This window comes from Oryctolagus cuniculus, chromosome 10, assembly GCF_964237555.1.
Source record: "Oryctolagus cuniculus chromosome 10, mOryCun1.1, whole genome shotgun sequence".
Lineage (NCBI taxonomy): Eukaryota > Metazoa > Chordata > Mammalia > Lagomorpha > Leporidae > Oryctolagus > Oryctolagus cuniculus.
Genome location: NC_091441.1, coordinates 30,496,178 through 30,512,271, shown reverse-complemented (window position 1 = coordinate 30,512,271; position 16,094 = coordinate 30,496,178). Strand labels below are relative to the sequence as shown.

Here is a 16,094-nt window from a genome sequence, read left to right as displayed (position 1 = left end):
GTCCCTGGTCCCTGCCTTCGTTACTTAAGAGGGAGCTTGCCTCCCTCACTCCTGTGCACTGAGGGTTAACAGCGACGATAGCCACAGTAGCGGTTGGCAAACACCAGGAACTGGACTGCATTCCTGAAAGGTGCGGGTAAAGGTTCACGTGTTTGCTGAAAGAGCTCCCTCTCCCCTCTCCTTTTCTTCTCCCCTCCGTCTCTCATTCTCCTCCCACTATCTCTGAAGATTGCCTAGTCGGTGCTCAATGCATGCCGACACACCATGCTGACTCCCACCTCCTGGAGCTGTGTGTTCTAGAACCTTCTTACCAGCTCCCTGCTGAGCTGCTTGTCCCCTGCGCCGGGCCTGAGGAGGAGACCCTGGGATCTCATCTGTCCGTCCTGGGGATTTCCGTCTCCCTCGCTGGCAGACCGTGTGTCCTGGGTCCCTCAGAGCCTTTCGTTTGTTGGACAAAGTTCTCCTCTGGGAATCATGTTTCCTCAAGACTTTGAAGACGCTGCTCTGTTTGACATCATCGTTGAGAATCCTCAGCCTTGCTGTGTTGTGTATCACCTGCTTTCTTCCTTTCTGGAAGCTTTACGACCCTGCCTTCCTTCTCAGAGTTCTGGAATTTCACCGTGACGTGGCGTGCGAGTCCACTCTGCTGTCCCTGGGCTGACGTGAGCGTGGTGCCTGCGGCACAGCTCCAGAGCCTCGTGTTTGAGTTCGGATCCTGCTCCACCATTCACTGCTTTTGGATCTCAGGAATTAATTGAACCCCTCTGTGCCTCAGTTTCCTGATTTTCAAAAGTTAACAACAGAGGCTGGCACCGTGGCTCACTTGGTTGGTCCTCCGCCTGTGGCACCTGCATCCTATATGGGCACCGGGTTCTAGTCCTGGTTTCTCCTCTTCCAGTCCAGCTCTCTGCTGTGGCCTGGGAAGGCAGTGGAGGATGGCCCAAGTGCTTGGGCCCTGCACCCTCATGGGAGACCAAGAAGAAACACCTGGCTCCTGGCTTCCGATTGGCTTAGCTCCGGCCGTAGTGGCCATTTTGGGGGTGAACCAATGGAAGGAAGACCTTTCTCTCTCTCTCTCTCTCTCTCTCTCTCTCTCTCTAACTCTATCTGTCAAATAAAAAAAAAAAGTTAATAATAGTAGCTGTCTCATAGGATTGTTCTGAGAGTTAAATGAAATGTTTGAAATGAGGGCTGGCACTCTGGTGTGATGGGTTAAGCTGCTGCCTGCGGCACCAGCATCCCATATGGGTGCTGGTTTGAGTCCTGGCTACTCCACCTCTGATCCAGGCCCCTGCTAATGCTCCTGGGAAAGCAGCAAAACATAGCCCAAGTGCTCAGGCCCCTGCACCCACCTGGGAGACCCTGAGGAAGCTCCTGGCTTTGGATCAGCCCAGCTCCAGTCGTTGTGGCCATTTGGGGAGTGAACCAGTGGATGGAAGCTCTTTCTCTGTCTCTCCTTCTCTCTTTGTAACTCTGCCTTTCAAATAAACAAATAACTCTTTAAAAAAATGCTTGATAGAGTTCCTGCCTGACACTTAGTGATACTTAAGAATTTATTTTTATTAATATTTCAAATGCAGAAAATTGTTTCCTGTAATTCTGGAAAGCTCCCTTGAATTATTTCATTGATTTCATCTGTTTCCTTGTTCTTTTCTTTTGGAGCTCCTATTGTTTGTTGGTTCTCCTGGAATCATGTTATCAGTTTTCAAAAACCTTTTTCTCCTTTCCTTATTTTTTTAGAAGTCTTTTATTTAAGGAATACAAACTTCATGCATTTCATAAGTACAACTTTAGGAATTTAGTGATTCTTCCCACTGTACCCACCCGCCTACCCACACTCCCATGCCTCCTCCTCCCTCTCCCATTCCCAGTCCCATTCTCCACTAAGAGCCATTTTCAATTAACTTTATACACAGAAAACAAACTCCATACTAAGTAAAGAGTCCAACAATTTGTATAAAAAAAAAAAACTGTTCAACAGTCAAGACAAGGGCTGTTCAAAGTCATTGCATCTCCAAGTTAATTTCACTTCTTTTTTTTTTTTAGAAACTTAATTAACTATAAAGAAGCACCCAAGGCCGGCACTGCGGCTCACTAGGCTAATCCTCCGCCTTGCGGCACCGGCACACCGGGTTCTAGTCCCAGTCGGGGCACCGGATTCTGTCACAGTTGCCCCTCTTCCAGGCCAGCTCTCTGCTATGGCCTGGGAGTGCAGTGGAGGATGGCCCAAGTGCTTGGGCCCTGTACCCCGTGGGAGACCAGGAGAAGCACCTGGCTCCTGGCTTTGGATCAACGCGGTGTGCCGGCCGCAGCATGCCAGCCGTGGCAGCCATTGGAGGGTGAACCAACGGCAAAAGAAGACCTTTCTCTCTGTATCTCTCTCACTCACTGTCCACTCTGCCTGTCAAAATAAATAAATAAAGCACCCAAGAATTATACATCTTTTGCAAGCACTTAGACATAACTATAACTTGTGACACATAAGAATATCCTCCACTTAATACATTAAAAGAAAATAAGTCCTTGAGAACGAGTTTTATCATTAATTAAGGAAGCAACCTAAGAAAACAAGCAATGAAGTTGGACACTTTGGCATAACTAAATCTTATGAGACAAGAATATGCTCCACATCATACACTAACACGAAATAAATCTTTGAGAACAAGTTTTACTGTTAACTCTCAGAGTACAACTCATTGAGGACAGAGATCCTGCATGGGAGTTAGTGACTCCTGTTGTTGATTTAAGAATTGACACTCTTAGCCGGCGCCGTGGCTCAATAGGCTAATCCTCCACCTTGCGGCGCCGGCACACCGGGTTCTAGTCCCGGTTGGGGCGCCGGATTCTGTCCCGGTTGCCCCTCTTCCAGGCCAGCTCTCTGCTATGGCCAGGGAGTGCAGTGGAGGATGGCCCAGGTGCTTGGGCCCTGCACCCCATGGGAGACCAGGAAAAAGCACCTGGCTCCTGGCTCCTGCCAGGATCAGCGCGGTGCGCCGGCTGCAGCGGCGGCCATTGGAGGGTGAACCAACGGCAAAAGGAAGACCTTTCTCTCTCTGTCTCTCTCTCTCACTGTCCACTCTGCCTGTCAGAAAAAAAAAAAAAAAAAAAAAAAAAGAATTGACACTCTTATGTATGACGTCAGTGAGCACCCAAGGCTCTTGACATGAGCTGCCAAGGCTATGGAAGCCTTCTGAGTCCACAAACTCCATCAGTATTTAGGGCCAAAAGCAAAGTGGAAGTTCTCTCCTCCCTTCAGAGAAAAGATGTACTGTTTCTTATCCTGTTCTCTGGGAGATTTCCCGTTTTATCTTCTGAACTTTCCATTGTTTTTAATTTCTTCATTCATTTTTTTCTGAAGTCCTTGTAGTCTGTTTTTCTGTGACTGCTCTTTTTAAATGGCATCTTGTTCTTGTTGCGTGAATGTAGTATTTTCTCGTACATCTCTGGGAATACTCATCTTCAAGTCTCATTTCACTGCAGAATTCTGTTCCCATCAAGATTTTCCCTTCCATTTGCTTGTTTCGGGCTCTGTCATCATCTTTCCACGGAAGTAGGTTTCCTCGGCTGCCTGCTCAGGTTTATGAGAGGCATACTCCAGACCTCGTGGGAGGCTCCGTGTGCGTGGGGACAGCTTGTTGACGGTGGGCTCCACGCGTGCGGACCCCTGTGTTGGGCAACCCCAGCGGCAATGTCTTCGGGGCTGTCTTTGTTGGGTCAGGTCTTCGCCTGCAGGGCAAGAGCACACTGCCAGTTTTCTAGGGGCAGAGAACGGGTGTGTCGCCATTCGGTGAAATAGACCTTGCACATCATCACGCCGCTTGCAACGCGCCTGTTTCCGGATCAGAGCCCTTTGGTTTTGCCCTCGGCCAGGGCATGGGAGAGGCGGTGCCCTGGCCCCTAGAGGTGGGAAAGAATTGTGTTGTTTCTTTTTGTTAAAATTTTTATTTGAAAGGCGGAGTTATGGAGCAAGGAGGAGAGACACACACGGAAGTCTTCCACCCACTCGTTCACTCCCCAAATGGCTGCAACAACCGGGGCTGGGCCAGGACAAAGCCAGGAGCCAGAAGCTTCTTCCAGGTCTCTTGCGTGGGTGCAAGGGCCCAAGGATGTGGGCCATCTTCTGCTGCTTTCCCAGGCCATAACAGAGAGCTGGATCGGAAGTGGAGTGGCCGGGTCTTGAACCAGTCAGTGCCCATATAGAATGCTGACCTCACAGGCAGAAGCATAACCTGCTGTGCCACAATGCTAGCCCCAGTCTGTGGCTTCTTCTGCCAGCTTCAGCCTCTCCTTCTCTTCAACCCGGCCTCACCCTCACCTGTGGAGAGATGAGCTACAACTCAGAGTCTTGGGAGTTCCGCAAGTCAAATCATGGTTTCTTTACTGTGGACTTAGAAAGCAGCTTCTTGGTTCTACTGTGTCAGTTTTTAGTCTTCACCATGCTGTCTAGCTTTTACACTTCTGTTGTTATCAATTCTTCTACTCATGTCATAAAAAAAGCACCCAGTAGTGCCATTGTGGAAGGGTCCCCCCCTTTTTGTTTTTTATAAAGCAGGAGTTGTATGGGATAACATCAGCCCCAAAACTCCAAGAGGCGCAGAGGAACGATGGTCTGTCTTTAGAGCTACTTCCTGCTGACATGGGGCGACAAGGCACTCTCTGCTGGCGTGGGGCGACGTCTCAAGCCACGATCTCCTGGGTGGGGAGCCAGGCATATCCCTGTGGCAGCATTTGGTGGACTTCCTAGCTGGTGAAGACTTTGGTTTGTTCCATTATCACCTGCTGTAAACACTTAAACAGACACTGTAGTATCAAATGGTGAGAATAGCAACCATTGATCCTAAGAGAGGCATTAACCAAGTAGTGAGAGGATTTCATAGAGAGGAAATGAGGGGGTCTCTGGACCCTTGTGAGGACTGTTTGATGGATGTGGTTTAAATCTGACCCCAACCAAGACTGGGAGAAAGGCCACTCATCTTTCGTGGGTAGAGGGGTTTGTGGAGAAAATCCTGAACAATCATACAACATTAAGTGGGGGAGAGGACCATCAATACACACAGGTCAGGAGTAGAGCCACTGATCTAAGAGTAGAGGCTGTGATTATAAAGGAATGAGGCCCCAAGTGGATAGAATCTAGAACAAAGGACAGAGTAATGACTGGAGAACCTAACAGAGCTGCTGTCTAAACACAACTAAGTTCTCCAAGTGAGAGGCAAATAGAACCTGAGAGAAGGGGCCTGATAATAATCAGGTGGGCTTTAAGGCCTTGTCAATTATGAGCCCCAGACCTATCTATCTCTTCACATCCTAAGGGAGGTGTGAACTTCTGTGGGGAAGGCACCCTGTTGACTTCCATTACCCAGCTGGCCTGGGAGGAGAGCTGGCCAGGTAAAGGCAAGTGGCATCTCTAGCAGGGAGTTTACAGTTCTGCCTGTAATGTTACTGACTCTACTTGGCTGTCCCCTCAGCAGCAGTGGTCACCTTGGAAGTTGGGCTGAGTAAAGGACTCTTCAGCTTGGAGCCAACAAGATCTGTGGCTCTGACCTGGGCGTCCTTCGGCTCCAGGGCAGTTCCATTTCCAGTGACCCAACTCTCGGCTGGCAGAGCTGCCAGGGCTCTTCATAAGCCGACTTCTGCTGATGCCCTGGCTTTTGTGGAAGGGTTTTGGGAGTAAGCAGAGGTGACTATTCATCCCCCAACTCTAAATGATAAAGGGTCTTTCATTTCATCCTTAGAAACACAAGTATCAGAACATCCCTGGATGTGAAAGGCAAGGCTTCCTTGTCAGCTATGTGCAGGGGGTGACTTTCCAAATACTGAACGACTGAGATGGCATCGTCTCAGCACTGTATGTGAGCGAGGGGGAAGCCACTTAAGCACAGATGAGCCCACGTGGACTGGAGAACCACGGAAAGTGCTGCTGCGGAGTGCACTTTGTTTCTTGTCCTTGACCCCGCGCCTGGAATATAAATCATGGCCTTGAAAGGGGTCATAGTTGTGCACAGGGAGAGACGGCTGAACCTGGGGTGTGAGATGCATCTCAACAAGGTGAGAGCGGTAAAGAACAAAGCAAATGCAAAAAAAAAAAAAAAAAAAAAAGTAACTGTTTTTGTGGTTTGGCATCTCTGGACGATGGATTTATAACCACAAGAGGAATAGTAGGTGAAGAAAAGACAGTCTTTGAAGAAATCTGCTCACTTGGATGTAGGATTCAGCTGTTTCCTGGAAGTATGTTTCCACCTTTTTAGTGTCAAGGGAAATGTGGCCAAAATGAGGCTGAGTAGACACCTCGGGTGTTCTCCGTCTCTGTGAGAACTGCATCAACCCACAGGCGTCTCCTAATTTCTACTCTAGCCCCTCTGAGAGCTTGAAACTCGAACACTTACAGAGCTCTAAGGAGCACACTCAGGACGACCCACTGGCGATAGGTACGGAAATTCAGAGGTAGGAAGCTGCCCCGTGATGAGGCAGGAAGGAAGCTCTGACGTTTGGTTGTGAGTTGTGTTTTTCTCCATGTATCTCCTCCATCCCTCCTTCCCTCTAGTTCTTTCTTCTAATAATATGACGTCATCGTCCTATGCGCTTAGACAGGGCCGTAGAGTGACAGTTAGGTGCACGACTCTTCCTGCCACGCTAAATGCTTCTTCCAGCATCGTGGCTGCTTCCGCAGTGCGTGCGCGGCCCCGCCCAGCTCTCTGGTTTGTGGATGTGACTGCAGGGAGCTGGACTGTGCGATGCTGCGCCGCCTGGAGAAGAGGATTCTGGTTGATCTCCCCAGCCTGGAGGCCAGGCACGCCATGATCCGCCACTGGCTGCCCCCTGTGAGCAAGAACAGAGCCCTGGAGCTGCGCGCAGAGCTGGAGTACAGCGTGCTGGGCCAGGCAAGCTGCCCCGGGGGGAGGCGTGTGTGAGCCCAGGGTCCTGACAGCGCGTGCAGGGGCTGCTTCCTTGAGACCCGTAGACACCCAAGTCCCCCAGCAACACAGTGAACCTCTTCTTCATGGAAGAGCGCGTGCCAGCAAACACCTGAGCTAATGGAAACAGCGTGGGGTTTGGAAGCAGAGAACCAATGGCCACGTTGCAGCCCTGACACACACTGGCTGTGTGACCTCAGGGAAGTCACTGACTCTCAGAACCTCAGCTTCTCCGTGCGTAAAATGGGTAGTGATAAGCCACAAAGGATCACTGCGATCAAGTCAGTCTTTTACACACACAAACGCCCTGGGCAGCTCCTCTTTCAGCCTCAGGTTCCCAAAGGCAGGCATGGCCACCGTATGTACGACAGGGACGCCCCTCCAGTCTGATCATCCTCGGAGCTGGGCACCAGTGTCTTACGAGTTGGATGGTGGCAGGCAGCTGCTTGTCATCCAGTTACTGAGGTGCCCTGGATATGTTAGCAGGATCACCTCCTTAAGCACTGTTTGTCTGGGAACCCTTGTAGTGTTCATGGGTGACAGGCACAGGATCTAAGCCCGCGTGCTGCCTACGAGGGTGTGAGGGCCTCCAGCATCCTGCGTGCTGAGCGGTGGCTGGGCTGTGGCTGTTTCAGGAGACTGAGGGCTACTCCGGCTCTGACATCAAGCTGGTGTGCAGGGAGGCGGCCATGCGGCCTGTGCGGAAGATCTTCAGTGCCCTGGAAAATCACCAGTCAGGTATGGTTGAGAGCACCGTGTGGGTGCTCAGGGAGAGAAATCCGTTTACAAATCCGACTCTCACCAGCAGGTGGAGCCTGGCGCCTGTGTTTGCTGGCCCTTTGCACTTGCAACAGGTTCTTTGGTCAAATCACCCCTCCCTCATGCACTCCACTCCTTGCTCACTTGGCCCAGAAATGAGACCCTCCTTGGGGCTCAGCCTTTTATCTATCTGGCGCGCTCTGATGAGCTGGATCCATTAGAGGCACTATATAAATATTATATAATACTGTGATAACGGTACAGCAGTCACATTTTTCGTCTGGGCTTCAGAGGCCGACTCAGTTGCACATTAAATTTTTCCCAGCCCCCTTCAGTCTTGCCTCCTGCTGTGTGAACGATTACGCGGTGTCGGTCTATGAGCATTCCATGGTGTTGCCTTGTTGTTTTTCTGTAGAGAACAACAATTTAGCTGGGATCCAGCTGGACACAGTGACCACAGCTGACTTTCTGGACGTCCTAGCGCACACGAAGCCATCTGCAAAGAACCTGACTCACAGGTACTCAGCCTGGCAGAGAGAGTTCGAGTCTGTTTAAAACCACGTTGCCCCTGACCTGGCCTCAGTTCCTCTGGAAGAATGGATTCGTTTGGACCATGTCTTGTTTTGGAAATCGGAGATATTTTCATTAATCTTTCATGCTGTCAACAAAACACTTAAATTTCAGTTTTATGTACTCTTGCCCTCAGGCACACTGTGGAGATTTTCTCACCCTTGGGCCCCATAAAGTTCTGATGAAGTTCCCTGGAGTATTCTTTCCTTGCGAGCCGGCCATCTTCGTTTGTTTCGGGGGAAGTTCTTGGGAACAGTTCTTTACTTTTGCAGTCCATCCTCAGATGTGACAGACACCCAACAGGACTCTCCTCAGTGGCCAAACGTTGCCAGACCAACTCTTGAGTTCCCACCCAGCCTCTGGTCCCGGCACCTTAAGGGACAGGGACCCAGGGATCCGTCATAAGCAAATCTGCACCTCATCCATGTTTTCAGCTCTGCCCCTCCCCTTAGCCCGCCGCCAAGGCCAGTGTCCCCAGGCCAGCTTTCCATGGCTGCATCTTCTCTGAGAATACTGGGAAATCTCCACGTTGCAGCTGGTGTTGGTTGTCAGCCACTCAGGGGAAAGTGTGCTAGGGCGCCAGCCATCTGTTGACCGACTTCTAGTGACCTCCTATCTGATCAACCCTGCCTCAAAGCCTTGAGTCTATTTAAAAAAAAAAAACAAACAAACAAAAAAAAAAACTATTGATTTCTCACTTTATTGGAGAGACAGAGAGACAAAGAACTTCCATCTGCTGGTCCACTGAAGCCAGGAGCCAGGAATTATCCAACTGCTTGAGTGATCGCCTGCTGTCTCTCGGGGTGCACTGTAGCACGGGGCTGGAATCAGAAGCAAAGCCAGGATTCAGATAACGGACGCGGTGGCCCCAAGGGGCATCTCAGCGATGGCACCGAGTGCCCGCCCCTGCCCCCGTCTTCGCCTGTTCCACAGGATGCGTTTTGGCTGCATTTTCTTGGTGCCGATTTTGTTATCTAACATTCTGTACACCTTCCGTCTTACAAATTATTCCATCTTCTTGTCCCCTGGGGTCTCCTCTACCATTGTGTGGATGTCCTTGCAGACTTGTAACTTCTTTCTTCCTTTTCTCTTAGTTTAGTGGGACGTTGAGAAAAAGAGAATTAATCTATATTTTGAGTTTCTAAAACTGTAGATCCAAAGTCTATTTAAATTCATACAGGAGGTTGGCCTGTTGGTGCAGGCAAACCTAACTTAATCTAACTGTGAGAACAAGGAACTTCGTATCCTTCAGGTGAGCAGGGGTAAGACACAGCAGAGGTAAGGACACGGAGACCAGGAGAAGCCCAGCCACAGGACACAGCGGGGACTCAGCCCCAACTGAATGTGGAAATCAGACCCAACAGGTCGGATCTTCCAGTCTACCTATAAACAAACAACAAAATAGTAACTGATTTGCATTTGAATCTTCTCATTTTAAAATGTTGCCAAGCGAGGTTAACCCTCTGCTGTAAGAATCATGACTTGGGCCCGGCGCTGTGGCGCAGTAGGCCAAGCTGCAGCCTGCAGTGCCGGCATCCCATATGGGCACCGCTGTCCCAGCAGCTCTTCAGCGCCAGCTCTCAGCTGTGGCCTGGGGAAGCAGTGGAAGTCGGCGCAAGTCCTTGGGCCCCTGCACCCATGTGGGAGGCCTGGAAGGAGCTCCTGGCTCCTGGCTTCAGCCTGGCCCAGCCCTGGCTGTTGTGGCCATGTGGGGAGTGAACCAGCACATGGAAGCTCTTTCTCTCTGCCTTTCAAATAAATAATCTTTAAAAAAGAAGGAAAGAAAGAAATCACCGGGCACCAGAAGCCCTCCCTGCCCACCTACTCACCTCGGGCTTCTTCCTCTGCCTCCCGTGCCATCTCCCACTGCGTGAGGTCGTATGTGCTGCGTCTGTAGACCTCCTCTACTGGAAGCTCTGTGGTCAAGCTGCTGTGGAGTGAGTGGGACGTTCTCTCACGTGGCGCAGGCCAGAGGCGCTCTGAGCACTGTCGGCCTCACGAGGCTGCGCCTGCCTTTCGCAGCACGCGGCCCACTGCACACCGCTTCTCTGGGGAACTCACACAGCCCGTCTGGGCCTAGCAGAGCCTTCTGTAACATCAGACGCACTTCCGTGTGCTTCTGCTTCCCAACTGGAAGATCCGCACCTCAGCAGCCAGAGCCGCATCCTGTCGGCTTCCTTATTGCTTTACGCAGTGCGAACACTTCAGACCTGATTGTCTCAGGCGCATCAGCCAGGGACGCACACAGAAGCGCAGATGGACAGGACGTGAAGACAAGCGCTGAGAAGGAGGTCCTCAGGCCTGTTTTACGTGGAGAGACGCAGCTGGTTTTGTGCTAAGTGACTCCCAGCGCTGCGGGGCGGCAACACTGCTCCTTGAAGCCAGCAGTGTGCTCTGGGATAGCAGGCCTGCGGCTGGGAGCGCTAAGCCCTCGTGCACTTACTCCCCACGCGGCTGTCGTGACTTATGTTCAAGAAAGGTGATGATGCAAACACAGCCCTACACACACAACTCCACCGACAACTGCTCCTTCCGTAGAGTGTTCTGCTAGGATCATTAGTGGGGTTATACAATTCTTTATCCTGGGCGTTCATCCTGCACAAGCAGGCCACAGAATGCAATCGACACCAGGTGTTGTTAATGTCCCTGTCCAACATGCTACTGTGGTTTTGCAGTGTGGGGCTAAAGGTGAATGAAGGCTCTGTCACTCTGAGGGAATCGCTCATCCTGGGTGAAGTCAGGTGTTCCCAGCCCCACTTCCTTTCCCAGTGAGCATGATCAGCTCGGACAGGCCGGAACGCCAGGTGGGCAGAGTGGCAGCAAGTGTGTGGCTGACTGAGGTGGGGCGGTGGGGGCAGTGGGGGCTGATCCACCGCCCATCCTCCACCCTCCGTGGGCGTGGAGCTTTGTGCTCCTCCACGCTATGCAGGCGCCCCGCTCACAGCAAACGCTGGCTCCGACATCACTACCGCAGCAGACTGACTGAAATGCTGCGGCTGGAGAACAAAGCCCTTTTTAAAAAAGATTTATTTACTTGAAAGGCAGACTTAGAGGAGGTGGAACAGAGACAGATCTTCCATCTGCTGACTGGTTCACTCGCCAAGGGGCCGCAATCACTGGGACTGGGCGACAGAAGCTAGGAGCCAGGAGCTTCTTCCGGGTCCCCCGGGGTGCATACAGGGGCTCAGCACCTGGGCCATCTTCCGCTGCTTTCGCAGGTGCATTCGCAGGGAGCTGGATGGGAAGTGGAGCAGCCGGGATCTGAACAGCACTCATCTGGGCCAGCACAGTGACACCGGCCCCAGGGAAGCCCTTTAGATACCTCGGTGACCAGTGTCCCCCGTGAGGCCCAGGGCAGGCTCACCAGCTAACAGGTCCTGCAGTGTTTCCAGCGGTCTTGACCTGAAATAAGTCAGTCACAGGCAGCTCTGAGGGCAGCTCAGCACCAGCGTGGCAGCTTGTTTGATAAACATCTCCAACCAAGATCTGCACGGCCACGGGGACAAAGGAGAGAAGTCAGGTCCTCCTGGCTGAGTGCGCCTGCTCAGGCCTCGCCCACTGCTGGACCCTCCAGTGCTGGGCACTTGTCTGCTTGGGTTTAAAGCAGCAGAGCCTCTATGCCCAGGGCCTACAGGGGCTTCCCTGTCGGCATCTTGAAGTCAGCTATCCGAAAATTAAGTATTTTCCCTGCCCTCCCCACAGCTAGCCCCTCCAGCATTAAATTCCAGTAAGAGCTATCTGTGATGCAGTAGAAATAAAAAGAATGAGACAGAGTCCTCTGACGGGGGCGGAGAGGCGTGTGGGCCGGGCACAACCTAGCGCCGGCTCCTGCTGCACGAGGACACCAAGGGGTGGGGCAGCCTGAGTCATCTCAGCTCCTGAGAAGCATCTTACGAGCTCTCCTCAGCTCCCCAGTGGGAAAGGCTCGCAGGGCAAAACTCTTCTCACGTGCGTATTTCCCACCACCATCAGGGCTAGCACGGCTCTCAGCGTGCTGCAGCCGGCCAGCCTCGGTAACGCCCAGGGCCGAGAAACCACTGACGGAGCTGAACGCGGCCATGCACGGGCGCCCGGCACCCGCCAGTGCTCTCCCCCTGCCTGCCGGGCTTCCTGCCCCGGGCAACACGTGCTCTGGCCCCGGAGCCTTGCTGGAGTGCAGTCTCGGGGAAACCAGCTCTACCCGCCCTGCCGAATGTGGGCGGCACCGTCGGCACGGGGTGGTGGGCACTGCCACTATCTCCAGTGTCCAGACACGGAAGGCAGAGGTGGCGGGCAAACGGACTCACCCAGGTCAGAGAGCCAGCTCAGAGCTGCAGGTCTCCAGGATCCCTGTCCTCAGCCACTTCACAGATCCTTCTGACTGCGGGGGTGGACTTCTCACATCGCCCTCTGCATTCCAGGGCGGTTAGGAATGACGTCAGGGCAGTTACCACAATGAGAACGGGGTGCTCATGCTCACCGAACTACCATTTATTAGCTTTGCTCCCTTCTACGCGCGTCCACGCTGATCTCTAAACAAGCGTCAGAACCCAAAGCTCATTACCAGCAGCGTGAGCTTCAATAAGGTGAACGCTACAATGATGCACAATTACGTTCTAATAATTCAGTGCCCAAGAGCCCCGTCAACACTGCGAAGGCCCAGGATTATCACAGTATGCAAATGTTCTAGGAAGATCATTACTTACTGAGTGCCCTCCATTCTGCCGGGTTGAACACGCGAAGAATAATCCGCGCTACAAGACGAGATTTCATTTTACAGCTGTGGTAACCAAGTCCATAAAAGCGCGAATCTGTCCCAATAGCTTCTAAAATATTTTTCCCCTAGTGTCAAAGGCAAAAATAATGAAATCTTGCAAATGTACAGTTAATAGGACCCTGGTGGACACTAACTTCAAAAATGCATGGTCTGTAAGACATTAAAGGCTTGATTTTAGTTTCTGCACTGTTCCTGTTAATAACAATGTCTAATTAAAACATCTGTAAAATACTGATAGTTTTAATTTTACATAAAATTTCCAAAACAACTGTTACACAGTATAATAGGTATCTGCAATGAATAGGTTATTAATGGAAATATTATTTTAAATTAAAATCAGGCTCTAAATTTAAATTAGTCATCTCTAGCTAATGAAGAGAAAAAGAAGTCACTCGTGCTGGGAATACAGTAGAAAATCTAGTTTTCAACATCTGTGAAAAGCAGAGACGCTGGGTCACGTGGGCTACGGACAATTCCTCTTGCTGCGCCTGCCCTGTCCTCCGGTTGGCCCTGCAGACGGATTTCACAGTGGAATTCAATATCCAAACTACAGCACAATGCACCTTTCAACGCATCACTTCATAATTTACAAACCACCATTCAGCTTTATTCACAGTCAGCCCGTCCTGATCCACCAGCAAGGAGACAGCAGCCCACCAGTCCTCACAGTGGCTCCCCTCCTGGCCCTCCCACCCTGATGAATATTTTAAAAGGAATGGCACAAAATCTCAGCTTTCCCTTTCTTTGTGTCTCATCTTCTTTTACAAAATAAAACAAAAGAGATTAGCGAGGCTTAGTGGCTGGCTGCAATTCAATACCTTTCTTTCTAATTAATGCACAAGAAAAGAGGGGTAAGACCCGATCAGCCCTGAGTGATCCTGGCGCTGACCGGTGAGGAACCCATCCAGACCGCGTCTCCAGTTGCTCCCGGTTCCGTTGCCACAGTGGCTCACAGCAGGTGCTGCAGGATGTGATCCACGGCCTGCGGGAAGCTCTCGCAAGTGAGGTAGGGAGGAGGGCTGATTTTCTCCTCGTCTGCCGCTCGGTATTTCCCTGGAACGAAAGGCATGCCAGTGAACAGAGGCTACAGCCAGAGTGCTCAGTCACTCACGCCCGTGAGCACCCGGGCCCTCCCCGACTGCCCTTGCGATCTGGAGAGAATCAGGGCTCCACCTTGCACTGGGGAGCACCTCTCTCCCAGGCCTTCTGCAGTGGGCAGGCACACGTACTGGGTCACTCCCGTGGGTGACTCCTTCCCTCCCCTCACCCCCAGCCCTAGACAGGCACTGGGATTCGATCAGTGCGGACAGGAGCTCAGGATCCCAGAGGGCAGCGGCCTCATCAGCTCAGGGCGGTGACTGGAAGCAGCATGGCTGTCGCTGAGCAGGGACCTCGGCAGCCTGGAAAATGGTGGCGCCTGAGGTGAGGAGGGAAAGGTGACAGATGCTCACAGGCCTGAGGCCAGGCGGGACAACTGCCTAGTTCTCCTCTCCCTGGCATTCTGGGCAGCCCGCTGGGCCTGGCACACAATCTCACAGCACAACATCGCAGAGGTGCCATTCCACACTGGATGTGGGTCCTGACTTCAGCACCGTTGATGGGTCCTTGCAGGGAGAATCTGCTACCTCTGTCAGGCACCGCACCCTCCCGCCTCCCCGGCGCTAACCTAGAGTGGACCTGGCTCTTCTGAGGACCCTCATCCCACCAGAGCCTTCCTCTGACAACCCCCTTCACAGCTCAGGCCAGACCCCGCCCCCCCATGCAAACCACCTGCTCCGGGCCTGCATGTTGGCGGCCCTTGGTCAGTGTGTCTGGCATCGGAGATGGTTCTCTGAGAGCAGGGGCTGCGCCTGTTACACGCTCCAGTGTACTCCTAGCACTCGCTGAGCACCCCGTAAATTCTGTGTGAGTGCACGGATGGAAAGGAGAGCGGGGAGGAGGGATGGCAGGGCTGCCCCAGGGCTGCCTCTAACTCCAGCCCTCTCCTGCCCTCTTGTCCCCTCAATCCAGCTGCCCCCACAACAATTCCACCATGTTCTACAGCCACCTCTTGGTGGCTTGGTTCTGGGCCGGCGCTGTGGCATAGTGGGCTAAGCCTCTGCCTGGGCACCGGAATCCCATATCCCATTGAATCCTGCTCTCCGATCTGTCTCTGCTATGGGCTGGAAAACAGTGGAAGAAAGCCTAAATGCTTGGGCCCCTGCACCTGCATGGGAGAGACTCCTGGCTTCAGATCAGCTCAGCTCTGGCCATTGCTGCCATCTGGGGGGTGAACTGGTGGATGGAAGACCGACCTCTCTGTCTGTAACTCTGCCTCTCAAATAAATAAAATCTTAAAAAAAGGGGGGTTGGGGGCTTGGCCCTGCTGACACAAAGCCTGAGACCCGCCTTTCACACATCCGTGCACCCGGTGGAAAACAGGCTTCCGGCTTCCCTCACAGACCCTGAGTTTGCTCAAGAAACCAGCGGCAAAGCTGCTACAGCGTGATGAACCCGGACCTCACTCAGCCCGGCCTCCTCAAGGCACCGTCCGCAGTATAGGCCACACAGCAGACTGTACCGCCAGCTTCTTCTAAGCAGAAATCCCACTCAATGTAAACTCCTCAAGGGGTCTCTACTTGCTTTCTATTCATTTTATTTATTTATTTATTTATTTATTTATTTATTGACAGGCAGAGTTAGACAGTGAGAGAGACAGAGAGAAAGGTCTTCCTTCCATTGGTTCACCCCCAAAATGGCTGCTATGGCCGGCGCACTGCGCCAATCCAAAGGCAGGAGCCAGGTGCTTCTCCTGGTCTCCCATGGGGTGCGGGGCCCAAGTACTTGGGCCATCCTCCGCTGCACTCCCAGGCCACAGCAGAGAGCTGGCCTGGAAGAAGGGCAACCGGGACAGAATCCAGCGCCCTGACGGGGACTAGAACCTGGGATGCCGGTGCCGCAGAGGATTAGCCTAGTGAGCCGCGGCGCCGGCTGCCTCTACTTGCTTTCATAGGTAAGTTAATGACAAATTACTGCTATAAAACCTACGTTCTCGGCTCAGTGGTGGAAGGGGTAAAGAAGGACGTTTCTTAGCCAGGCAGCTGAGCGCTTCTAGGACG

General features: G+C 52.3%; 2 protein-coding genes and 1 long non-coding RNA gene across 20 annotated transcripts in view; 1 reads left to right on the top strand and 2 right to left on the bottom strand.

Annotated features, from left to right (window-relative positions):
- Positions 1-8,431, top strand: part of KATNAL2 (katanin catalytic subunit A1 like 2) — a 127,636-nt gene extending 119,205 nt beyond the window's left edge. For 7 of the 9 annotated variants that reach the window (XM_070050236.1, XM_051851968.2, XM_070050238.1 and 4 more), the window contains 3 exons: positions 6,716-6,878; positions 7,547-7,649; positions 8,086-8,431. In XM_070050236.1, coding sequence (XP_069906337.1) covers positions 6,716-6,878; positions 7,547-7,649; positions 8,086-8,225 — 406 coding nt within the window. In that variant the 3' untranslated portion in view covers positions 8,226-8,431. The remainder of the gene's footprint in view (positions 1-6,715; positions 6,879-7,546; positions 7,650-8,085) is intronic. The other 2 variants (XM_070050237.1, XM_051851970.2) reach the window with 1 other exon arrangement.
- Positions 8,432-8,921: 490 nt separating this feature from the next.
- Positions 8,922-12,662, bottom strand: LOC138844025 (uncharacterized). Its single transcript, XR_011379345.1, has 4 exons — positions 12,527-12,662; positions 11,563-11,642; positions 10,070-11,474; positions 8,922-9,327 (listed from the first exon to the last, which is right to left on the bottom strand). It is a non-coding gene; the product is annotated as an uncharacterized lncRNA (long non-coding RNA).
- A 916-nt stretch (positions 12,663-13,578) lies between these two features.
- Positions 13,579-16,094, bottom strand: part of HDHD2 (haloacid dehalogenase like hydrolase domain containing 2) — a 38,507-nt gene continuing 35,991 nt past the window's right edge. For all 10 annotated transcript variants that reach the window (XM_070050239.1, XM_008261275.4, XM_070050241.1 and 7 more), the window contains exon 7: positions 13,579-14,049. In XM_070050239.1, the coding sequence (XP_069906340.1) occupies positions 13,946-14,049 (104 nt within the window). In that variant the 3' untranslated portion in view covers positions 13,579-13,945. The remainder of the gene's footprint in view (positions 14,050-16,094) is intronic.